Here is a 27,881-nt window from a genome sequence, read left to right as displayed (position 1 = left end):
TCAATATGTTTATAAATTATCGTTATCGAAAATAGGTATTACCATTTGAAAATCGAAAGTTGATAGTGATAATATTTGTGCTTTTGCGGACAATCTAATATTAACATATTGTTGTTTAGTTGAATTATTTTCAATAAAAAAGGCTAACGAAGCGTTAGCTTTATTTTTATTATACTATAATATTTTTATTATTATTATACGGTATAGGTTTTAAAGTCTTAGAATTATTTAGTATTTTTTTTAATTTTACTAACACGGTTTGGTGTTTCTGCAGTTTTATTAAAAATGTGGACTACATTTCTCTGGCCAGATTTGTTGAATTTATGTTTAGCGATACTAATAATTTCTAGAGAGATAATTCAGGACCGGCGCTACAAATTGCGGGGCTCTGTGCAAAATAGTTGAAATAAAATAATACACTACAATTAATATTTAATATATACTGAGTATATATATATTATATATGTTATCGTAAAAGATGTAAATTAGGTAATAACAAAAATGTTTAGCTAATATTTTAAATGCTTAACATTAATAGATGATATCATCAATGCCCTAGGCATTAATTGACAACATAGGGAATGTTGTAAAAATTGAATATTTTGTTGGCACATTTACAACTATGAATAGGAAATTACCTTATATTATTAATATTTAATACTGATATGTAATGTAGATATTATTGTTTAGCGAAATATTAAAATTAGGTTCGTAATAATTATACATAACATTGTATTATTATACCGTGCCAATTTGAATTGCATAAAATATTAATATTTTTATAAGTACATCTATTATTTTTGCATCCTGTTTTACAAACACATCTAGTATATCTTTGTGATTCCGATCACGAGATTCCATAGATACATTAGTATTATATGCAGAAAGAAGAACATTTTATTTATTATTATTTAACTAATAAATTTGATTTCAAGTAGTGTATTTTTTCTGCACTGGCCATTTACGATATGGATTACGTAACCTACTTTAAACGTTACCCGGCAAATATATTGCAACTTTTGAATAAATAAATAAATAACTGTTGAATAACTGATTACGATAACATTCGACATTGCCTTGCGTAACAGCAGAACGATTTTGCGTCAAGGTATCTCAAGTGTAAACTTATCAATACCATCAACAACATCAACTCATCTCAAGAAAATATTTGTCGTTGTTTTTGCATCTCGCAACCACACAACGTCGAATCATACGTAAAACGTCGTACGTGTATATTTTATAATATTGTGTAATGCCGAAAGTACAACAGTCTACTTGTAGCCGACTACAAAGCTTTGTTTCGGAGTTTAAAGATACATTTACATCCGTTAAACACGTTTTATTTTGTGTACTATGTGGTCATTTTTTTTTTTAATGCATATAAATGCATATTAAAATGATTTTAGAAGCATATTTGCATGCATATTTGTGTATTTTTTAGAGCTATAAGTCCCTAAGCCTAATAATTATTAATAAATATTTATAATTATTAATAGTAAATAATTTAAATTTTCAATTTACATTTATTATTTCATCAACATTTAATATTGTATAGAATGTTCCATATAAGGATTTTGGAATATTATCGATTACATTATTATCTATGTTTTTAGTAATAGATACTTAAAATCGGACGACACTACACAAATACTGCGTAGACAGAAAATATGAACCGATCATCGCACAATCACACAGTCTAAAATAAATGCTTAGCGCGATAAAATTAAGAAAACATTCTGCCGATAAACTGGATTTATATAACTTACTGATTACAAAATTTTCTCATAATAAATATTATATAAAATATAATCTTTATTATGAGCAAATATTGTATATATTGTTCATTTATCAAGTGAATGCCTTTGACGTAAAAAACTTTAATCTAAATTATTAATAATTATTATTACATAACAATAGATTGTATCTAGTCTTTAATCATAAAAAGATACTAGATACAAGTTTAAAAAGTATTTAAATCCACGATACCAGATACAAGATACAATTGTATCTCAGATACGTATCTTAAATACTAGTATCTAAGATACTGCCCAGCCCTGGTAACACCAAACGAACATATACATACTACATGATACTAATCAACAGGATATTATCTAATATATCTAATATATCTCCTAATATATCTAATTATCTGAATGAACTCTCCAATGTTTACTAATCACGACGTACTATCCCAGGAATTGAACGTCACCTATAAATTATGGGAAAATCGGTTTGCACGATTTTCGAAATTCAACGACTGCATCATGGCAGACCCAGGTATGTTAGACAGATGAACGTCTTTATTTATAGTATCAACTTCGTTTGTATTTTCATCATTTTACGATTTTACAGTGACCCTTTACTCCGGACCTTCAGAAGTTTTGGCAAAACTGATGGCTTCCCGGTGTAAGTCGCTGGGTACTGTGATAGATCCGTTTTGCGGTTCCGGTGCGATTGCGATCCAACTGGCCATGGTCTGCCGCAAAGGTATATTGCTGACAACATGAAAATACAATTATTATCATATTATTTAACACGTTAATTGTATATTAAATCGTAATGTATACTAACATTGGACTCGTAACGGTTCACGTTTTTAATGTAGTCATTGCGATGGACAGTGACCCGGTCAAAATCGCGTTCGCCCGGAACAATGTTTGTGTGTACGGGGTCGAAGACCGAATCGCCTTCCTGGCGGGTGACTTCTTTGTGAATGCTCACTCGATGCAGAGGGCAGACGACATCGTCACGTCACCACCAGTGAACATGACTAAAGAGGAAATGGTGAAGTTAACCAAATTGGCAAGTAGAGTGGCGCCGAAAGTCTTAATGAGGTTAACGAAGGACCATGAATTGTCAGATGTAAGTCCACAGATCGTGTTATGAGAGCATCAATACCCATATAATGTTTATTTTTTTTTTATAGCTGTACCAATTAGAGAATAAAATATTTAATAAAATTAATACAGAACAAATATGTATTGACAGGGAGTCAAATTCAATTTTGGCTTTCCTAGGTCCCGGAGTACGTATTTTTTTATATCATTAAACGTTTACAATAATTAGACATAACTATAATCATCGGTTCATTGTCCAATTCACACTTGCAAGTTAATTTTGTATGTTAATAATCTGTTTTAGACGAATACGAATAATTATAACAGAAACGTGAATAGGATACAAAAGAAAGTGCTTTTGTTTTCTGATGGTAAGTTGTAAAAAGTGTACGATGTATATAGATGAAATAGTGTTTTTTAGAAGATCTTGATACCAATGATAACATTATTTTTAATTTCCATAGGAATATCTGTTAAATGTCGTGTGCATTGGATAAGAGGTTATAATCTTTTTGCATACGACGATTACCTCAAAAACGTTGAAGAATTCTTGAAGAGCCAAAATCTCAACCGACAGACGATTCCTCAACACAACCGTAAGAATATGATACAATTGATATATGTTAGTAAATATTATTTATAAATTATAATCAATTATAAATTGTATAGATAAGGACATATTTCAGATAAGGAACATTTCAATTTTCATAAATTATTTATAAGAACTAATAATTATAAGCAGTCTCAATTTTATGAAAAAAACGTTCTAAAGATATAAAAGTATTATATTAAATAGATAATCGTTTAACATTTTTATATTTCTACATGAAATATACAATGAACAATTTTTGTAAGAGCATCGTTCGGTAGTTTTATATGTAACCAGTATGAGACCAAGTTTGTAATCAAAATAATGACTTAAAATAATTTACTGAAAAATAAAAATATTATTTAAGAAAATTGTATAAATATATGATATAGGTGGAATAATAGAAAAATAACTATTTTTAAAACAAATAACGGATACCTCCAAGTACTTCATTTTATGTTTTATTTTATTTAGCTCTGAGTTCTAAAGGGATAATTCTATAAACTCCTCTGTTCCTTAAAATAGAACAGTTTCAATAAGTGAAGTATGAATATTTTTAGGATTATTCTGTTTTAATTTTGCTAATGACCCGTTTATTGAATATAAATATTAAATTTTCAACGAGCACCCGTATCGAGCAACAATAATTATTACATATAGGTAATATTAACAATATTATACATATAACATATACACTTATCTTATACGGAGGATGTCGATCGATATTTTCGATCGACATTTTGATTTATAATTTCGAAATATTTAATCACGATAGAATTATAAAATTTATAATTTAATTTATTTTAATGAATTAATATTTAATATTAAATTAAATAATTAATTTAGAAGTAGTAAACGAATTTTTTTTCTCCAATTTTGTTTCCTATTTTAAATTCCAACATAAAATAAATATAATTTAATCTTAATATTTACAATATATTCTTCAACTGTTATCCTCTATTATAATATGTTTATTGAAAAACAATCAAACTAATTTTGTTTTATCGATAACTCTTGCAGCATTGTTTGAAAACATTCAAATCAGATTAAAAGCTTCTTTTGAAAGCAAACCACTTGTCAAAGATAATGGTATTTTTAGGATAAATATTAATATTTTTGAATTCTTATTATAAAATAAAATTTATCTGTTTTAATATTTTATAGATTCAATAAAATACATCAAAATGAAGAAGTTAACGCCAACTCACCGAAGATGAATTACATAATCAACGATATTGAAGATGACTTAAAATATTATATAAATGTTTAATTTCTTAAAAATTTTTTCTATATTTATTTCATTACTTTAAAAACATTTTACATTTTGTTCACATAATATTTATATATTTTTTCTTGCAATATATAATATGATTATATTATTGTATATTTCTCTTTATTGATTTCTTATTTATATCGTCGCATACATGATAAAATGCATAATTAATAATGTAGGTAACATATTTAAGATTAAGAAAAACTGATATTATGATGAATTTACAAAACTATAAAATATAATAACTATAATGGGTGTAATTTTATTTTTACATGGAGGAAAATTCATATAATATTCAAGACAGAGTGTAACTGAATAAGTTCCTATATCTTTGTTTTCAATTGAATATAAATATTTATAAGAAGCAATTAAAATACAGTGAATTCCGCCTAATGTAGGCATAGGTTAATGTCTAATTTCAAAAATGGGGGTGCTAAGCATACTCAAGCCCCCCCCCCCTAAATTGTGCCTATGTTTATATTTTTTTTTATATTATAAATTATATTTTTATGATTATTTTTTATATTTAACTGGTGCTCGTGTACTCTAATGAAATTAATAATAACTTTAATGGAAGTATGGTCACTGCGAGTGGTTTCTTCACTAGCAAATCTTGGGTATTGAATAAAATATAAAATATAAATAAAGATATTTTGATCCCTATAAAAGTATATAAAAGTAAATGTATATAAATTATAAGAAATTTACATGCGAGGATAAACACAATAATAATTTCAGGAACTCAGGCTTAATCGATATTCTTCTTATATCCTGATTGCCTCGTGACACATTTTGGATCTTTTAAAAGATTACTATGCATTTTTATCTTATTAAAATCGTAGATATTTTAGTAAATTAACTTTAAAACCGTTTAAACAATCTCATAAATCAAAATTAACTTACAATATTAATTAATCAAGTTTAAAAGTGGTGGGTGGCTTCTTTTAACAGTCAATATTTGTATATCAACAATTCTATACACTTATACTTATGGCCAGTGTTGGGAATAGATAATGCAAAATTTATCTAGATAAAAAAAAATATATTTTCAAAAAATGTTATTTTTTGGTCAATATTTCATATTTATAATAATATCTACGAAGACTCAATTATAATCATTATTATCAATAGGTACCTAAGTGTTTAATGTTTATTGTAGTAATGTAGTGTATAATTAAGCAATATTTATATAAAATGACAATATTTAATGATAGTTAATCACTAAAAATGTCATACAAAAAAAAAAAAAAACAATTAAAATTGCTTAGTAAGTATCATGATGAATACAGAATACAGAAGAGATTATTTTAAGTTAACAATATTGTTTTCCATATAATCTTAATTTGATGATTTTCATTATTTTATAAGTAGTTATGATTTTACGGGTTCCAAGAGTGAAGTATTGACTATTCAACGTATAAGTTATGTATGTATACTAAAATCAAATACCTACTATATTTGGAACTTCCATGGAAAAGTAAGAAATTAAGTTTAAAAACACCAAAAAAATTTTACCGACATGAAAATACAAAAAAAATGTCATACCAAGAAATAATAATTACTTAATAATACACGAATTATAATTATGAATACAAAATCTATATATATAAAAAAAATATCTGGTTAGTTACAGAATTTATAATTCAAGGACGGCTGGACCGATTTTGATATCTGATTTATTGGATTTGTCTCCGTACAAAAATAAATATAACTCTAATCTTGGCAAGAATTCAGACAATTATCCAAATAAGTAATTAGATAACTTAGCGTTATTTATATAGATAAGATAAAAGATGACAAAAAATCTATCTAGATAAGTCCCATCACTGCTTATGGCTTATTTAAAAAAAATGTACAGATTGTGTATTGTTAATAAAAACTTGAAAAAAAGATTAAAATAAAATTTTAACAAAAACCTTATCATATAATAACAAACAATTAAATAAACTCAAGAAAAATTATTAATAATATCCTCAGGATTTAAATGTATTGTCAATCCTTGTCCTATAGTTAAAAGTATTAATTTAATCTATCTTTAGTCATTTTAGTTCTTGATTTGGACACCACTAAAGTTATTTGAAAATGTGTAACTTTATCAGAATAATTCAAGCTTTATGGGAGTTAATTTTCTATATTTTAAAGGAATTACGCATTCAATCGGGTTGATAAATTTGTAAACTTCAACTAGCTTTTTTTCTACAGTTAATTTAGGAAAAATATAATAAATAACAATGATAATAAAGTTTATTGCAACAATATCAATTTAACAAGTTAAATATACAATAAATATTTAAAATAGTTGCAACTCATCCTATAAGAAAATAAGTTTGAATGCGGATGAGTATATATATCCACTATATCATCAGCATAGCACAAAATATCAGCATTCAGGTTTAAATTTAAAAGTCCATTAATAAAAATGATAAATAATATTGAGCCAAGAACAGTACCTTGTGGCACCGAAAAACTATTGGTATTTATATCAATCGGTGTTCTTTCAATTCTACCTTGTTGGGATCTATTTGAAATAAAATATTTAATTAAGTTTAGAGCACTACTTCTTATACCACAGAAATCAAGTTTGTTTATTAATAACTCATGATTCACACTGTCAAACGCTTTTTTAAAATCAAGAAAAATACCCAAAACTTTGAATTTTTTAACCAAATTATCATGAATAATGTGGGAAGTTTTAACTAATGGGTCCGCGATTGAGATATTTGGACGAAAACCATAGTGATTTGGCGAAAAAATGAATTTTTATTAAGAAAATTAATAAGTCTTTTTTTAATACATTTTTCAAAAATTTTAGATATAGTTAAAGTTAATGCAATGGGTCTATAGTTACTACATAGTTTTTTGTCACCTGATTTAAAAAGAAGCAGAATTATACTATCTTTATATGTAGAAGGATATTTGCCAAAGACCATTGAAAAATTAAAAATGATAGATAATGGGATTGAAATTGTGTCAGCCGTTTTTTTAAGAATAAAATTAGACAAATCATTTGTAAAATAAGAAGAATTTTGAACAAAATTTTAAATTTCAAAAGGGTATATTGGATCAATATAAATAGAATCATTGATATGGCAATTTTTATTTAATTCATTCCAATTTAATTTATTATAATTACTAGTACTTATCTCATCAGAAATATTTTTTCCAACATTAATATAATAATTATTAAATTCATTCAATATACCAGATTTGTTAGTTAAAGGAATATTCGAAACGTTACTCTATGGGCAGTTTATTGGAGGTTCTTTTTTCTTAGAACTATATGAGAATTAATTTATTAATTTCCATGTGGTTTTCATATTGTTTTTAGATAAAAGTATTAGATCACTATAATATAAACAACAAGCTTTTTAATTAATAGGTTCAAAAGATTTCTATATTTGATATAATATTGTTTAAGTTTTAAATCAAAAGGTAATTTAAGTTTTTTTTTATAAAGTTTTTGTCTATTTTTAATTGATATAAGAAGACCATTAGTTATCCATATTTTGATTTTATTGGTTTTTTTAATTTACTTTTTGAAATAGTAGTAACTTTAGCAGCACTAGTAATTAATTCAGTTATTTTATAGTTAAATTTCTCTACCAATATGTCTACATCATTAGCAATAAGTAAACTCTGCCAATCAAACGAAAAAGCGCATATTTAGTTATTGATGAATGTATCATATTTTGGAGAAAAGCACGTATTCCAATAAAAGATCGAGCAGATTGTATGAAGAAATTAAAAAAGTCGTATGAATTATGGTGATATCTTGAAAAACATAAAGAACGGAAAAGCGAAACATACAAATCTCAGAATAAAGAGTTTGAAAAAAAAAATTAGACAACTTATTTGACATAGCACATGCAAATGCATTTGACAAAATGAAAATCGAAATTGATAAAGATTTTTTACGTTCACAAAGAATTCCAAATCGCCCAGGTTGTTTGCTAGGAGTTGACATGTAACATATATAAAAGAAAAAAGACAAATTATTAGAAAAAATAAAGAGGCAACCAAACGACAAAAGTATGAAGCTGAATTTTCAAATATTGAGCTAGATAATTTTAATACAATTTTAATACTGAAAACATTCAACTACCTATTGTAGCTTTCTATTCATTGATCATATTATACATTATTATATTATAGTTGAAACACCGGCATTCACTAGTTCCGAGGAAGTGGAGGACACAGAATGTAGTATAAATTCAGAATATGAAGAAATTGAAGATATACCCTGTTCATCTAGAGTTCAAAGAGTAAAAAAATTAATTATGACACCAAGGCTTTCCGCGGCTTTAGATAAGTGCAAGGTCAGTGATAGAGACGCAGTACATTTATTAACAGCGTGTATTGAAAGTCTTTTCTTAAATCCGGCTAAATACATTATTAATAGAACATCTATTAGAAATAGCCGAGAAAGTATTAAAAAAAAAAAAAAAAAAAACGCAGAAAAAGTTAGATTCAAAAAGTTCATATTTTGTTAGCTTAAATGTAGATTTTGTTTTTGTACATTGAGATATAAAATTACTTCCTGGCTTAACCAATCAAGAAAAAGTTGATCGTCTTCCAGTAATTGTCTCAACGCCAAATGGAGAACAACTTCTTAGCGTTCCAGAAATCTCATCAGGAACAGGAAGTGACATATCATCAGACGTATATTATTGTTTAGAAAAATGGTCTTTGCTTGATAAGGTACAAGGTTTTGTATTTGATACTACTGCATCAAATACCGGCAGGCTAAATGGGTCGTCTACACTTTTGGAGCATAAATTGAACAGAGACATTATTTATTTTGCTTGTAGGCATCATGTTTTGGAATTGATTATCCAGGCTGAATTTAACGAGGCGAAATTATACGTATCGTCTGGACCAATTATACCTATTTTTAAACGCTTTCAAAATTTATGGAAAAAAATTGATAAAACAAAAATATTAGTTTGGAATACAAACATTTTGAAAAATAATTTCCCCAATTCGTCAAGAAATTGTTTCATTTTGTTTAAAAAAAATTACTGAAGACCATCCTAGAGACGATTACAAAGAATTAATTGAACTAGTCATTATTATACTTGAAGAAACTCCACTTTGTGGTATGAAAATGCGTCAACCAGGCGCATGTCATCAGGCAAGGTGGATGTCAAAATTATGGTATCTAAATGATGAATGTACTGTATTTGCTTTATTTGATGAGAGGATTTAATTTGATGTCAGAAAAAAAAAATGGCTGATAAATTGCTTAAGTACCAAGAACAAATAGAATTAACACTGGGAGTGGAAGACGAATTTTTATCAGGATGTCAGGATGAAAAAATTATGTTTGAAGTAAGAAGACGTGGATACATTTTTAAATAAAGAACTACCTGTACATTTGTTAAGTTATAAGTCATATAAAATATTTAAAAGATTCGGAATTTCTTCGGAGTACCTAAAAATGGACCTAACTAAGTGGAATGATAATCTTGCATACCAGTCGGCAAAAACGACAATAGATTCGTTACAAATCGTTAATGATACAACTGAAAGGGGAGTAAAGCTTATAGAGGATTTCAACGAAAAATTCACTAAAAATTTTCCGTGGGTAGGCTCCTTAGAGGGGCGCCAATTTTTTTTTGCGCCGGGGCGCAAAATATCTAAATGCGGTACTGCTATATCGTATATGGTAAATGCTACATCCGAAATATTATTACAGTCTCCTGTAAATTAAATATTAATAATACGTGTTTAACTCTAAATCTGTCTAACTTCCTAAATTACTCTGTGTTTTTTTTATTGTTTTCTCTTTACTTTTTAATATCAATATTTTTATAACTAAATTTAATATAAAATATTTTAATTCAAACAAAGTAGTCATGTTAAACGATAATTACTGATAAGTAAAATAATTATCCGTCCAATGACTTTTAGCAATGACGTTTTTATTTCAAATCTCTTTATGTAAGCTAAATATTTTATTTCCATAAACTTTTTAAGTTAGGTACTTACATTTTAAACATTAAGCATATTGTACATATAAAGTTGAACTATGGATTGGGTAATATAAAACACAATACAATACTACAATTGTAATTTTTAAACAACATTTAATTACACTACCTTATCAAATTGTATGTGGTGTTTACAAAAATCTTTAAAATATTTTTAAGGATATATTTTCTTAATTTCCACCTATGCAAAATTTAGTAGGTATTTTAGTAACAAAAAATAGCTTTTATGAAATTCATACAAAAAAAAATGTATTGACAATAACTTACATATATTAAACGTTTGATGTAAATGCATTGTACAACTTATGATAATTATTATTTAATCCACCAATATTCGATGTACAAAACATCCTTGAAGGAATTTAAGAACTAGTAAGTTATGGCAGGACAAAGGAATAAAAATGTTGGCTGATATCGTTGTAACTGCTACTTTTTCGGTTACCATGCGACATAAAAAAATTAAGCGATTCGTATAAGTAATTTGAAAAATATTTTAGTTATCTAATTTTCTATAGTCCAATCGCCACGAATTAATAACTTTGATTTTTTTCTTGTCTGATCATATAATTTTTCAAAGTAATTAACTTGAGTTGGATTAACATATCATCAATATAAGTTTTATTATTTCGTAAGAATAAATAAAACTGAAAAGATGAGTCAATTTGTGGAAATCAACGGTAAGTATTTTAAGCACCAATATTAGAGTGCTAAAATGAACGTAATAAATATTCATGTACAACTTAAATCCAGCAACTAAAGCTTTGAACAACGGCGGAGCTGTAAACATGCATAGGGAGGTATTCGGTACCCAAAGAACCGTCAATGGACGTCCGATGTGGCGGGATCAATATTTGAATCAATCGCAAACACTTGAACCGGCTCAGCTAGGAACACCGATGACGGTATTATAGTGTCAATATACACGTTATGCGTCTTTGAACTAAAGAAATTATTAATTCTAAACGATTACTTTAGACGAAGACACCGCCATTTAGCCGAGTGGGTCCAAGTATGGAACCAATGAAACGCAAAGTGTTTCATTATTCCTTATCAAGAGGAGGTGCAACGCAACTTCAAACCTGCAAAAACCCATGGGTTCCGTCTTGTCTGAGAGCGAGAGACGCGCCACTAAGCAGGGAAGACGCGCAGATAGAAGTAAATAATAATTTTATAGAATAAAAGAACCGATAACAATATCACTTCTAGCAAAGCTCAAGATGGATTGCTATTCGTGCAAGATATTTTATTTTGATTGCACAACTGTATACACGATTAACTATGAATTTTTTTTATGTTAATCTAGGAAATAAGAAAAAAATTCATGTCTATCCTCAACAAAATAACACCAGAAAACATGGTTTTGTTGACGGATACCATTATGTCATTACCAATTAAGACGGATGATTGCTTGAAAAAAGTCATAGAACTCCTGTTTCAAAAAGTATGTTGAATTATCAACTGTACGACGTACATGTACATGCTGAGACATTTGATTTATGATTTAACCTCGTGCGAACCATTTCAATACACGCCAGTTTCTGGAAATGAATATTATTAGTAGTTTAAACCATTTTCGAATGCTCTCTAGGCCATAGATGAACCGAACTTTACACCGCAATACGCGTATATATGCATGGCAATGCACAAGAAAGAAGTCAAGCCGAACGACAAGAGGTCAGAAACGTCGTTCAAAAATCTATTGACTAAGTGCTGCCAAGACAGGTTGTATGAAATGCATGTCCACGAAGAGACATTAGGGAAAAGTCTTAAAGCAATAGACGATTGCCCGGATCAAGTAAATATCTCGTTAAAATCTCTTATATTGTCCACCGGTAAATATAATGCGAATAAAACATTACAGAATGTTAAAGTGCAACTGCAGACCAAATACGACCAGGACGAAAGGGTCTATAGAAAAAGATCAGTTGGAAATTGCAGGTACGAACATGTCAAATAGGAATAAAATTTAGGCTGTATACAACATATTCGTTGATTTTCAGATTTATGTGCGAACTTTATAAGACAGAAATATTAACGAAAAAGACTTTAGAAACGTGTATCAAACATCTTTTAAAAACGCCAAAAGAAGAAACACTTGAATGTGCGTGTAACATACTGAAAAACACGGGGGAAACGTTAAGTCACGTAAGATAATTCTGTGTTTATCACTTTTAAAATACATGTGTTCGATTGTAGAAATGCAATAGAAATCAAATATTGTAATATTTTTGGTTCAATAAAAATTACAGAAAGCCACTTTTAAGAAGCTAAACGAGTATGTGTCTGTAGTGTATAAAACTAAGATACCGACTAGAATACGGTTCATGATTCAAGACATTATTGAACTTAAAGAAAATAATTGGGTACCCAGAAATGCCCGTCCCAAAGAGCAGTTTAACAGTACAAAAACTGTACAGAATACGGGAAAACTTGCAAACAGCCAATTCATACCACTTACAACGCCGGCAATGTTAATGGTAAAAAGTCATTTTTTTTCATATAGTTATAGTTATTTACGATTGTATCGATTATATTAGACAAACATTCTACAAAAAACGAACGAACAGAAGAATACTAAACTGCTAACAGAAATTGGAAAGGTAATCATTTATTTTGAAACCTATAAACCAGTTGTTAAATCAGTGAAAATGTAAATTAATAGTTATATGAAATCCTACAAGAATGAAACTTATAAATAATTTTAATATATAAAATATATAAATACATTTTTATTTTTATCGTATACATTTTTTTTCTTTAAGGTCGATGTACGTCAAAATAAAGAATTACCAAAAGCTACCGAGATGAGCGGTCCAAAACAGTTATCAATACCAATCGAATCGAGTGATTCTGTAAAGAGTAACATATCATTGCTCTTGCCATGTGTGGACCCACAGATCGAAAGCTCTAATGATTCGCAGTCATCGAGCGATAGAAATATTGAAATAGAAGTACAAGCTTTTTGTCAATCTGTTATACAGTTTGGATTATAATAATTTTATGTGCGACTAAATATATTCTGATGATTTTTCAGGAAATCCAGAAAAAATATCGAACTATTCTGGACAATATAACTCCGGGTAATGTGGTTCTGATGGCGAAAAACATTTTATCGCTACCAATAAAATCAGATGATTGTCTGAAAAGAGTAGTTGAACTTCTGTTTCAAAAGGTATATATAAAAAATGCCATGCTCTTGATATTTGTTAAACATATTATTTTGAGACCAGTCAAATAATTTATCTATTATTTTAAAATTCATTAGGCTATAAGCGAACCGACATTGACTCCCCAATACGCTTATATTTGTTCGTTGATGAAAAACATAATAGTGCATTCAAGAGACCCGAGAGCCAAAAAGTCGTTTAGAACAATTTTGATTGAAATGTGTCAAAACGCGTTCGAGTCAATGTTCACCCGTAAACGTATGGTAGCTAATGACCGCAACGAAATTGAATCTTGCAAGAATAAAGTATGAACGACTTTCAACAATATCCATTGATCATTTTATACATATTTATAATGCCAATACGTTCACTTGATAATGCTTCATGGTTGAAATGTTACAGGAAATGCGGAAAAAACTCCAGTCGAAGTTCGACCAAGACGATTTGGATTATAGGAGTCGTTCCATTGCAAACTGCAGGTGAACTTACACCTGAGACATAAAAATATAATAATCAAACCAGATCAAATTGTAATTGTAAACAATTCTTTATCGGATAATTTCTAGATTCATGTGCGAACTATTAAATGTGAAAATGTTGATACCTCCGGTGCTGGAGATTTGCGCGGCGAAACTTGTACAGAGTCCGAAAGATATACCAATTGAATGCGTGTGCGTCATACTGAAACACGCCGGGAATGCATTAAATTATGTAATTTAACTGTCGACAATCGTGTTTAAACTATTTTAAATATTTTAGTGTGCTATAATATTTAGAACAGAAAATATATCTATCTCACTGTGTGTATGCGTTGAAAATATAACAAATATTAACATACAATACAAATTTTAGAGTGGCGTATTGGAGAAGCTACACGAGTACTTGACTAAGCAAAAGTTGTCTTTAAGGTCACAGTCCATAATCCTAGATATGCTACAATTCAAGAATAACGGTTTAGCGGAACGTAACACCAGTGAAAATTCGTCGTTATTGGACGACACGGAAGAAAAAAATTGTATAGAGTATCCCATCGGAGACATAACACAGCCCTTTGTCAACAAGAAACCGGTGTCAGCGATTCGAAAGAACATACACCCGAAGGTTTTTAACTCAATGCATATACACTTTTTAATAACATACAAAAATTAAAAAAATACTAAAATATTTTTTCTGTCGGTAAAAGATAAACATTACGATTAAAAATGAAATAATTGATTTCATCACTTTCGACTGATTTAAAATTAACATACTTCTAACGCATTACGATTAATTGTTATTTATTGATTATTTATACGCAAATAATATATAAACTAACTAGCTAAATATAATTGATTAAATTATAGCATATTTTTAAATTAATATGAACATTTTTTTTGATATTTTATTAGTTAAATGTTTACAAAACCGTGGAATCTGTTATTAATTCGGTATCCGCAGAGAACATAAACACTACAATAAATGAGTTATCTGAACTTATTTCGAATGTCGACATGATGAAAAAGACGGTTGACTTAATCTTTACTAGAGTATGGTTTCAAATATTTTTTAAATTATAAAAATATACTTATTCTGCTATTAAAATTATTTGAATCGGCTGTATAATTGTTTATGTTTTTATTTAATTAAGGCAAACATTTGTCCAGAAAATATTCCAATGCTGGTATTCATATGTTCTTCATTGAAAAACATGGTAGTTAATCCATCAGAACAACACGCGAAGCCTATGTCGTTTAAGAAAGAAATACTGAACCGTTGTAATCAGGTTTTGCAGTCCGGAGTACGGAACGATTCGAGTGAAAATGGATTTACGCATAATGAACCATACACGTAATTTTATTGTTTCATTCAAGTTAGCGATGAACAAAAATCTTATTTCTATGAGTGTTAAATTTAGATTTGTCGGCGAATTATTCAACGCAAACGTGTTATCAGCACATACTCTACTAGAGTTTTTGCAAAACATACCGGATAAGCTGACAAACAGAGGGTTTGATACTACTTGTTGCCTACTAAAAGCTGCTGGAAAAAAATTGGAACAAGTAATTTAAACTACAATTTTATCTAGTCAACAATACATTGTAACAAGTGCGTTTGGTATGATCACTACAGGTATACAATCTGAAAAAAACAATCAGAAAGCTGACGAATATGGTTTCGAATGAAGTGGAAGGGATTTACTCTCCGCGTAGTAGTGTGCTTCTTAAAGAACTTGTGAACCTACGTGACAAAAAATGGCTCTTGTAGTACAAATATTTAACACCGGTCAAGTTTAATCGAAGGTCTTTTGTACATAGTACACCGACCAACTCTTTCTTTATTGGTAGTAAAATCCTAAGCTTAGTAAAAGCAAACTTATTATTAGTCATAAAAAAAATGAATGGTTCATTGAACAAGCTTGATCACGGTACAAAAAAATAACATATCGCACATGTGACTAAAATTAAAGTGTCCTAACCCTATCACCGATGGTTAAAATTATATTAATTACATACTTATATCCTATTCTGTATGAAAAGTGGAAATATTTATAAAGAGCAGCGGTGTTATGACTAATAATGGAACGGTTAAATACGCGATCTACAAATGTTAATCGACCTACAGATAAAACTGTAAACATTATTAATCCCCCCTGCCTTTTATAAATATTTTCACTTTTCATACAAAATAAGATATGATTACGTAATAAACAAATTTTTAACTATCTGACACTCTAATTTTATTCACATTAGCATTATTTTATATTTTTTTATTATGTTCAAGCTTGTTTGATGAACCATTTTTGTATTGTTTTATATTATTTATCTAATCAAAAAGGATATATAAATAATATTATATATTAATATGTTAAAATATTTTTATTATATAAAAAATAAACAGAATAATATTTATGTATTTTAATATTTTGAATTTTTGAAAATAATATTGATAGAATGTAGTTTTATTATAAAATTAAAACGTTACTTTTAAAACCCATAATATAAAATCATATAATTAACAAAACTACAAAACATGTTGAACGTATATCTTCCGAAGTTGAAAATATCAAAACTCAGATTATTCATTTCTCAATGTATTATGAATGTTAATGATAAATATTGAAAAATATGTTGTTGATGAGGATTTTGGTGTAAATAATATTGTTCAAAGTTCAACAGAACTATCAGTGTTATTGATTTGATATGTAATTAATGTTTGATTTGTTTTACCTTTTATATCTTTAATATTAATTTAACATATTCATAATAATTTAAAAACGATATACTTATTGTAATTTGTAGTTAAAACAAATATGAAACTATGATAAAATTTGGATCGGTGTTTTTCTTTATAATGTTTAATGCCACAAGTGGTGTAGCAGGTGTAGAGGATACGCCTCAGTGGTGTAATTCGGGAGCTGGATATAAAATTAATTTTCCCTATCCGAATATAAAAATATTCCAATTCTTGTCGTGATTTAACCACTTTTTATGATAACTGAAAAAATACTCCTAATTTAATTAGGATCAGAAAATGCCTTAGTATTTCTAAAAAACTTTTTGAAATAGAATAAAACTAATAAATATGTCGAATCATAGAATTTTAGTTAGGCACGTATTAAGTTATATGTATATTAAGTTAGTTACAAAATAAGTAATTAGGTTATGTAAGAAATGTTAAAAAAAATGTAAACATTATTATTTTTGAAGAATAGACATATAACCAAATGGGTAGTTGGTGTTTGTTTTAAATGTTTGTCCTAAATTTTTTTTTTTTACTTAGGCGTCACTGTATTTTAATAAATTATAATGTACAAATAAATATTACTTACATTTTTTTATTTAATACAATAATTATAAATTTTTAAAAATATAAATCTATTGCTTAAATATTAAACTCATTAACTAATTCTATATCAACGTTGGAGGCCATTTCTAGTTCTGTAATTTACCAGACAATATTTACTATTAAAATTCATTTACCATTATTATCATTTTCAACATCGGTTTTGTTTGATTTGTTAAAGATTATATATAAATTATAATAATATTGTAAGACATGTTAAACAATAAAGATAATTGTAATCTTCTAGGATTAGATTTTGAAAACATACATAATATTTTTCCAGGTTTTATATCAATTAGTTTATGGATATTAAGCAAAGCTAACCCGTTTAAACGGTTTTCCCCCATTGTTGTCCTTAAATATGTTTATATGCGTTTTAGCGTTGAGAAAGACAGCTTTCTCTTGACAAGCTCACTTGTCCATGTTGTTACAGGTAATGTTGCCAAAATTAGTAAAAGTTCACGAATGTTTGGAAATTCTCATATCATTATAGCATTATATTATTATTATTATATCATTTATATCATTGTTTTTGAGCGAAATAATATAAAAGATAAAATTATAAAAATTAAAATAAAAATTTTTAACGCTATTGAATAAATAAAACTTAACGTAAGCCAATGGGGGGGCCGAGGCCCTTCGCCCCCCTTAAATCTGCCACTGCCCCCAAATGTGTGTTTTAAAGCAATGAATACAAAAGTCTAATTCAAAAATTCTTGCAATTTATTATTTTGGAAGTTTTATCTTATCAAATTTTTCTTTCCTACGTTTTCATATTGAACTGTCAGCTATTATTAATTGTGTTATTTTATTTTGTTATTACTAAGATTATTATAATTAATGACTTTCAAAAGGTAATAGAACTATATACTTAAACATTACTATTATTATTATATTTATAAAGGTAGGTACTTACGATTTGTTTTGGGTAGATTAATTGTATCAAAAGAACCTCGTATTTCTTTCAATTTCGAATTGTTCTTTTTGTTTTTAGTTTTGGTTTTTTCCGTTTTTGAGAACTGCTTTTAGGTGGCATGATTTTAATTTAAAAAAAGATAAAAGAGAACAACATTGGATCAGTGATTGTTGTAAAATGATTCATATATAATATTTAGTATACAGTCAACTTCGAATAGTCCTATGTTTATAATTATAATAATTAACAGATATCAGTAAATTGTGTTTATTTTCAACTTCACAAAATATAAAAATGGCGTCATTTGAGTTGCTTCCCAGGTATCTGTTTACCTGCGTGTACCTGCAATTATGTAGTAAATTGTCATATTTATTATTTTTTAATTTTGTCTTTTGATAATAATTACCGATTCACGGTGAATACCGATAAAATGATTAATACCGTATATTCGGTAAATACCGAAATATCGGTATACCAGTTAGAATAAGATGCCGATATTTATAAATAACGGTCGGGCAAAATACCGGTGACTCACCGGAATACCGAAAATACAGCCAACTCTACCCTAAACATTGAAATATCTATTCCTCGTATAACTAATAACAAAAAAAACAGATGCATTATCCAGGTTGATTTGTTTGAGGATTATTATAGAATATCTTTATTCATTCCATTTATAGATCATTTTTAAAATCAATTAAATTATCGATATTTATCTCATAAATATATAATTGAAAATTTCAACTTTATTTTACCATCATCCAATAGTACACAATATGAAAATAAAATTAAGCAGCTAGTTACATTGTATTAAGGCGATTTAGATTGCAGTGTGTTAGCAGCTGTGAGTAAAATTAAAATTTGGCAACAAAAATTTACAGGAACTAAAGATTTACTAAAAAATGCTATAGACGCTCTTCAAAAATGTAACATATTAATTTTTCCTTCTACTTTCAAACTTTTATAGATTTTAGCAACTCTCCCAGTTACAACTGCTAACAGTGAACGATATTTTTCTACATTAAAAATATTGAAAACGTATTTACAAAACACCACATATGAAAATAGATTGAATGGTTTGGCAATGATGAATATACACAGTGATATAATGATAAACCTTGATGATAAATTAGCGACCAAAACAAGAAAACTACGGTTAATGTAAATTTTAATGTAATAAAAATATTGTTTGACTTAAAATTCTTTAAGTACAAGAAAGTTTAAAATAATATGTTTTATGTATACCTACCTATTGCATAGGCCTAAACCGTAAACCCCCCACCCCATTGAAAAATCCTGGCTACGCCATTAGTCTTCATAATCAAAATTAAAAAATAAATTACGAAAAAAAAATTAGATACATAACACTTGAAATAGTTTGAGTAATATATTTAAATAAGGTAAATTAATAAAAACGTAATTATATACTTAAATGAAAAACAAAATAAATTTAATATATAATCAAAAGGTATCATAAAATGATTCTGCGTTCAGTTGAGTTCACCACTCACTAATATCTAATGTCTTCGTGATTTTTATTAATAACTATTTCTTGTTTTGTAGTTGAAAACTATTTATTCTGTCTTGAATCATTGTACTTCTTAATTTCATTAACACATTAAATCGTTATTATAGTATATAATTTGTGTTTCAAAAATAAATTAAAATATCTGGGACTGAATATAAAAATATAACAAAAATTATAATGTAATACAAAATCACATAATATACATAAGACCAAATATTTCATAATTTTTATTTATTTTTTGTAATTTTAGAAACAAGGCTCTATGTTTTGGGTATGCAGTTGCCTACCCTGCATATGCCTATGCTTGTACTGAAATGGAGTTTTCGGGGAATGAAAGGGAGTACCTACCAAAATACATAATTTCAGCCAAATTTCAAATTTATGACCCAGACGGTACGCGCATGCGCATTACAACTTATTTTTTTTAAATGGCAATACCATTTTTTATCTACGTATTCAAGTACAGTATTATTTTTAAAACAATTTTCGTATAAAACGTTTTTTTCTAAATGTAAAATTGACAAAGTTGTAGTTTGTTGAAGTTTAATATTTACGAATAATCTGGTCTTGACGAAATTTTAATTATGTTATACTTGAGAATCAAAATAAAATCTTAGATATTGTTGTATATCTATTTGTAGACAGATTAAGTTGAGCATAATTAAAATTTTGTCAAATCCAGATTATTCGTAAATATTAAACTTTATCATACTACAACGAAAAATCAATTTTTGATAAATTGGATGGCTAGATAAATGTTTTTAGTGCTTTCCCCCTACAGAATTTTGCGAATTTCTTTCAAACCATACCAGTATACATTATATAATAAACCGTTCAAACTTTGTACTAAATATTGACCAAAAAAAAATTGAAATTTTTTTGTGGTAGAAGAGAAACTGAAGTATTTGAAGTACTTAAAATGTGTATTTGACTATTTGTATTATTCAAATACTTTTACTTGAGTACTTTACGAAAATGCAACTGTGTTAACAAAAATTTTACATCGATTTAAATGTAAAATATTTAACATTATCCATTATTGACTAATGTAAAATGATTCGGGTAATGTTGTAATTTAATTTTTATAAGAGAAAAAATAAACTTTTGTCAAAATGCATGACTTATATTGAATTTATCCGGCTAATGTTGAATAAATTAAAATTTTATCATTATTTTTATCAGTAAAAATTGTATATAATTAACTTTTATTGAAGTAGCTGGCCAAAACAAATAAAATTAAACAACTATATAGTTCGTTGGTTAATCTGTTGATACATCGAATGTTTGATTATTGTTGATTTGAAGACGTTTGAATTATATAATTCTACGACTTGTACGGATACTATAAAAAACTCTACAGAGATTTTTGCAATATTCTCAATTGTTCAACAATTATATTCTGTTTCTATAATACACTGGATATTGCTTTAATTTTACGCAATGAATTCCAGTAGCATGATTTGTGAAGAATCTACTGTCACGAAGACAATGAAGAGAAAGATGGTCATGTATTTTATGAACATGATGAGGAAACGCACAGTCGATGAACAGCTCAGTGATTTATCGACAATTATGAATTGTTCATTGGATCTGATAATATTATACCATAAAAACGAATTGGAAGTCAGCTACCGTATTGGTTCGCAAATAGCTTCGGTGAACGGTTTAGATGAATCGGTGCGTATAAATTATATATAATTATTGTATAATACACAGATGGGCAACTCGAAATAGATAGAGGGTTAATGTATAGAATTTTAAAATCTGGCGGACGATAGTAATGAAAGTAAAAAATAAAAAAAGTCATTCAAATTGACAATCAGCATTTACTTCATATAATTTAATTTAACCCAAAACCTATAGCTATGTAAGCTATATAATAAAAGTACGCGAGCCGCCAGTTTCTTATTCCTTATATAACGAATACCGAAACGGATTTATATCGGCTGCATGTATTTTTCCATCTAATCAATCTGTTTTACTAGACGTGCGTGCGCCAGTGCAAGCGATATATTTTGGACAAGCTTCAGGTGTTTTGTGGTTACACCAAAAGCCCGGTACGGACATCGTCATCGGTCTGGCAAGTCCGAAGTGACAAGAGCCCCGAATTGAGTAGCGAGTCGCAAAATGTTTACTCGGAGGTGAGTGAAATGATTACGATGCGTTTTAAAATGTGTTACATTGTACACACTATATTATAAACTATATATCATAAACTATTCGTTGTTTTGAACACACGCGTATGCTTACACAGAACGAATTGTGCAAAAAACGAGTGGATGAAAAAACAGCGAGAAAATCGTTCGACGAAAATATCGTAATGGTCGACCCAAAGATGGATATCCCGAGTGAACTGTGCGATTATATGACGAGTAATAAATTGCCGTTGATACTTACAGTCAGTTATTTACCAACGGAATGGAAAATGGTCTTCGAATGCGGACCGTATAGTGCTTCGACCAATGGTTCTGTAAATTCGGTAAGTACCTTGAGTACATATCTTAATGGTAAACATACTAAAATTAATGATTTACAACACTTCGATCGTATTCACTTGTAGACGTGCATGCAGCAGATAAAAACGCTACTGTTGTACGAATTAGAAGCGTTCGTCACTAACGAAAAAGAAGTTGCTCGAAAAGAGTCAATCAATGAAAATCAACCATGTGACCAACAGAGTCGAAATAATATCATCGAGCCTACCGTAAATTCGGTCGCTCAATATCCGAAAAGTACAGACCACATACCAGTTTTCACGAAGTTACCCGTAACCAGATCCACTGAGGAGCCAAATAGATCTTTCAATGTCTTTGAACCGCACGAAGTAATTAGAAACCACCATGAGTGGTATGATGCATTAGATAATAATTATGTCCAATGAATGGAGTTTGCGATGAGCTAAAGCAAAAATACTATAGTAACCCATTATGGTATCACAAACGTATATAGTAGTAGAAATAGGGTCTCGTCCAGTTGAATACAGTCGAGAAACAACACAACGCTTTTACTTTACTCGCATTGTGTCGGTAGTAATATTCGGAAAACGACTTTTTTATACGTCAACAGTGCTTCCACGGTGTTAAAAAATATTACATGGGACACGTTTCAGGAAAACGCCACACGTTTTTTCGATGTAATCGCGCAAGCGGACCGCGAAAATAAATTTTACTTGAAGATGATCACGGATTGTATTGTGTCAAATGTATAGTACCGTGCGGGACATATTCACTGTCTTTCCACGTTTAATTTAAAAACAATATTTACGCGTGATTATTTATAACGAGTTATTATTTAACTGCTTCTTGCGCAGGCGATTGACGAGTCCGACAACTGCGCCTTATACGCGACACTATGTTGCACAGTGATCGAAAATACACGTGTGGACTCGAGGATGATCATACCTCAAGGGTTGTCGATCGCGTTCAAAACCGAACTGATAAAATCTTGCAGGGCCGTGTTGACCGAAGCCGGCGTATTGCTCCGGACGAGAACAGCTCGACAGCTTGAGAACACGAGGCGATCGGAACAGAGGTTCGACGTAAAAGCTCGTGACCGTACGCATGGAACATGCAGGTAAAAATCGGGTTAGAAGTGTTAGGTAACGGATATAAATGTTCGAAAAAATATTTAAAAAAAAACCGATCTAAACGTTCAAGATTAAATGTTTTATTTTTTTCATCGGTATATGAAACGAACCTTGTGACATTCGGAAAAAAAATACAATTTGCATTGAAATCCCTGTTATTGTAGCAATATATGAACATTTTATAATCGTTATACGCAATGTGTTTCACAGGTTTATGGGTGAACTGTTTATGAGGGATCAAATATTCAAAACCGTAATGAATACCATCGATATGTTCATGCAGATACATGACGCGCATTCGTTGGAATGTCTCTGCGTTTTATTGACCATAATCGCACCAAAGCTGGAAAAAGTAATATAAATTATATAACATACGTACTATACGTACAATACTACTACCAGTTATTTTCGGTTATTCCTACCGTTTTATGCTAAACGTGTGTGGGTTGTTCTTGTATAGGTTATCGATGCCCCAAGACTAGTGTACAAACAACTGAAAAGCTACTCGGTCACCGGGTACGCGGGCAACATCCTCTGCCTCGGCAAACCATGCACATGATCGATATACTTCTGAACATGCTAAAGTGTAATACGAAAAGTTCGAATTCGTGGCGAGGCGATTTCACCGGAGGAAAGACCAGGAAGGCCAGAAACAGCCGTAATCAGGAAGTGCAGTCAGTGGATCACCGTAGGAATCGCATCTCCAGCGAGATTTCGCAATTCAGCCAAAACCGGTCATCTTATACTACCATGGATGCCTGTAAGGCACCACGGGAATCACGTCACGTTCAATCCCGTGGAGTCTATACTCTATTATCATAACAATTAGTAGTAACGTATAAACATTCCCTCTTTTTCCCTACCACCTTATTTACTTGAGGGTATCTTTATTTAAGTTATAAATATTTACTTATACCTTATAACCTTTATTTATGTATTATTTGAACATAAATGTTTAATAAATGTAAACGAAAAAATATGGACTAGCCATTGAACAAACTTTCATAAACGGCTAACACAACAGTTCGAGTAATTTCTTACAAGAAACAACTGGTTTGAAAAAGTTCATGTGACGGAAATTATCGGAAGTGCTGAAACGGGGAATTTGTGGCTAATCCTATTTCATTACAAATAAGATCTTGCTAAATTAAATTTTTTTGAGCCAAATGATGAAAAGTGATTCTGGAAAAAAAAATTAAAAATTACCTTTTTTTATACCACAAATTATTAATAGTTGTACTTTATATATGTATATTTATCTTTATTATCTACCAATATCAAAATTATATAAATAGTATTTGTTATATATTGATAAATATTGATGAGTTTATTAAATAAAACTATTATTAAATTAATTAAATGTTTTTTAACAACAATTAATACAAGAGAAGTAGTTAAATGAACTTTAGAATCTATGTAATATTTTAAAATAAATATTAAATACAAATGATGAATAGGAATAATTTTTAGTAAATATTAATGAGAAAGTAAATTTTGTAATATTAAATTGTTAACAAAAATTTTGGATGTAAAATACTTTTTAATATTTAAAATGGGATAAGCTTACGATAATTAAATGATCATTCATAATTTTTGGTTCTTCAAGTAACACCATGAACTGTTCAACTCCAGCTCTTACATTATTTGCAAATAAAATTATATATGAACAAATCTGAGCCATAATTATCACTTTATCACGACCGTTTGATTAATTAAGGATAATAATTAGATCGGGAAGAGGATCTTTACCATTTTTATGATCATTCACTAAAAAGCTTAATTTTTTAGTTATTTTAGATTTTTTATTTTTGAATGAAAGTTGAAATTGTTTAAATGCAGTTTTTTTGTGTTCATACGTCTTGTTTGACAACAATTTAAAAAAATAAATAAAAATAACAAATAAATTAACATTATAATTTTAAATTTAATCAAATTACTACTACTGTTACTTACTACACGTTTATATTGTGTAATAGCTTTTTCATTAGAATTTAAGACCACCACTTCGTTTGGTGCCATTTGCATAGCTTTTATTAGATACATTTTTCCTAAATCAAAATCATGAACCTTAATTGGAAGTGTGATTCATATATTAGCACATCCAACAATTAATAACTAGAAGGTCAGCTAAGCTTCATGAGCCCCTGCATACCCTAAGATGGCCCTGCATATAATATTATTTAATTTATATTTGTAAGCAACGATAAACCAAAGAGAGAGCATTGCTGGAAAGGTCGCCAACATTCAAATCAGATAGGCACCCAAAGAAGAAGAATATAAATATATAATATATAATTTTATAATGTGGCATGGTAAACGAGTTATAATTAAAAATCATTATAATGTTATTTGGTATACGTGTATAATGATAAGATATACACTTATAAAAATAATATTCTAAGAAATGTAATCACTTAAAGTATGATATATCTATATATTAAAGTATTAACCGTGCGACAGTATTACACTGAACTTATTGATAAGACGATAATTTAAGATTTTTAATTGGTGACTTGACTGATTCAACTCATTTACAGGCTTATAGTTCGGTTGTCTTGTAATTCAGTGTTGGTTATTAATTTACGTCAATAATACCGATCGTTTCAACTATTAGAAATTTTGGGTAAGTTAAATCATGTTTTTTTCAAAAAATTAGGGTTGAAAACAATTACAAGAAATTAACAACATACTGCGTAGTGTTTCATCAAATTGATTAAGTAGTATAAATTTTATTTAAACAAAAACTGCTTGTGAGAAATATGCACCAATCACTTCAGTGAATATTGAGTTTTTGTTTTCAATGTATAAAAACACATTATCTGATAATAGAGTCAGTTTCACATCTGAAAATTTAACTATATACTTGATAGTTTATTTATTTATCATAATTTAATATAATTTAAGTTAATTTTTGTTCATGTTTTTTTTTAATTTTATTAAAATAAATACTTTTTTTTCAAACAGTTTTATGCTTTTTTTGTTATTTATTGTATTTAATATTCAATACTTAGTAATTACTAATTACTTATCAAGACCTTATCAAGTCTCATTTCATTTTAAATTGAATATCATTTTGAGACGAACATAAACATAATTTTTCAAAAGCAGATTTCCAGTTTAATCGTATTGTATTTAAAGGTGTATCAAGTGATGCTATATCTCAGTTTGATAATTATACTTATTGATAATTATTATTGGCAATCTTTATCCACGACATAATCTCATTCGAAACGAGAAAAATCTACCAATTAATATCATCACTATTTTCTTGTAATTTGTTAACGTGCTACATTAACATTTTAAAAGTTACTAATGTTTTACCAAATAATTGAAATCCATCCAATCGATTTTTTCAAAAGTAATTTATTGCAAAAAAATGTATTATATACATGAAAATTGGATTTCAAACGAAGCAACTTTTTCCTTTTTTTTTTTGGGGGAATAATTAAAAAAATTTGCCTGTTGAGGGCCTTTTTTCCAAATCGCGCACTGGGCCTCTTCGACCCAGTCCGACACTGGGTGCAATTATTGTATTTAAATTAATTAGGCCATTACTTATAATACAGTAAAATTCATAGTTTGTAAATAAATTGTAAATAACATGGTAATCGCATAAAATTTAATTAAAATTAAAAGCGCTAATGTGTCTAATGAATCCATAAGAAAAAAAAAACTATTTCCCAATCAGTGCTCTCGCCGGCATTGGATGAACAATCCGAGATTTTCAATCAGGAGTTCTCTGATACTTCTACATATACACCAACGAAAGTATCATTGCCACCGCTTTCCTTCATTAAAGACGTAACACAGTTATTCTCTCCAAATTCATGAAATAAATCGTCCTAAATACTATTGATGTTTCTTTGTGTGGTACATTCTTGTGGTTAGTGATTTAATATAATTAATATTTATAAAAATAAATATGCGAAAACTTTTGTTTTTATTAGCAAACGATGTTCTCATTTTTTGTATATATTTGATTCATATATTAATTTGATGAAATAAACTGTTTATTTTTTTATCTTATGTAAGGTATTAGCAACTTAACTAATTTGTCTCTACAATTATTTTTGTTGATGATCCAGTGGATCTAACCGGTTAGTAGACTTCAGAAGTATTGGAGATGGTTCCTTTTCTCAGTTGTCGTCCCTCACCTGAATTGCAAAACCGACT

General features: G+C 28.6%; 1 protein-coding gene across 1 annotated transcript; it reads left to right on the top strand.

Annotated features, from left to right (window-relative positions):
- Positions 1–2,198: 2,198 nt before the first annotated feature.
- LOC112689376 (trimethylguanosine synthase-like) lies at positions 2,199–4,672 on the top strand. Its single transcript, XM_025563069.1, has 8 exons — positions 2,199–2,277; positions 2,353–2,487; positions 2,606–2,862; positions 2,927–3,025; positions 3,142–3,208; positions 3,302–3,433; positions 4,447–4,515; positions 4,591–4,672. The coding sequence occupies exons 1-8, from the start codon at positions 2,265–2,267 to the stop codon at positions 4,641–4,643; spliced, it is 825 nt and encodes a 274-aa protein (XP_025418854.1). The 5' UTR covers positions 2,199–2,264; the 3' UTR covers positions 4,644–4,672.
- Positions 4,673–27,881: the final 23,209 nt, after the last annotated feature.

Source organism: Sipha flava, unplaced genomic scaffold (assembly GCF_003268045.1).
Source record: "Sipha flava isolate LNK unplaced genomic scaffold, YSA_version1 111_pilon_pilon, whole genome shotgun sequence".
Classification (NCBI taxonomy): domain Eukaryota; kingdom Metazoa; phylum Arthropoda; class Insecta; order Hemiptera; family Aphididae; genus Sipha; species Sipha flava.
This window is presented reverse-complemented; position numbering and strand designations above follow the sequence as displayed.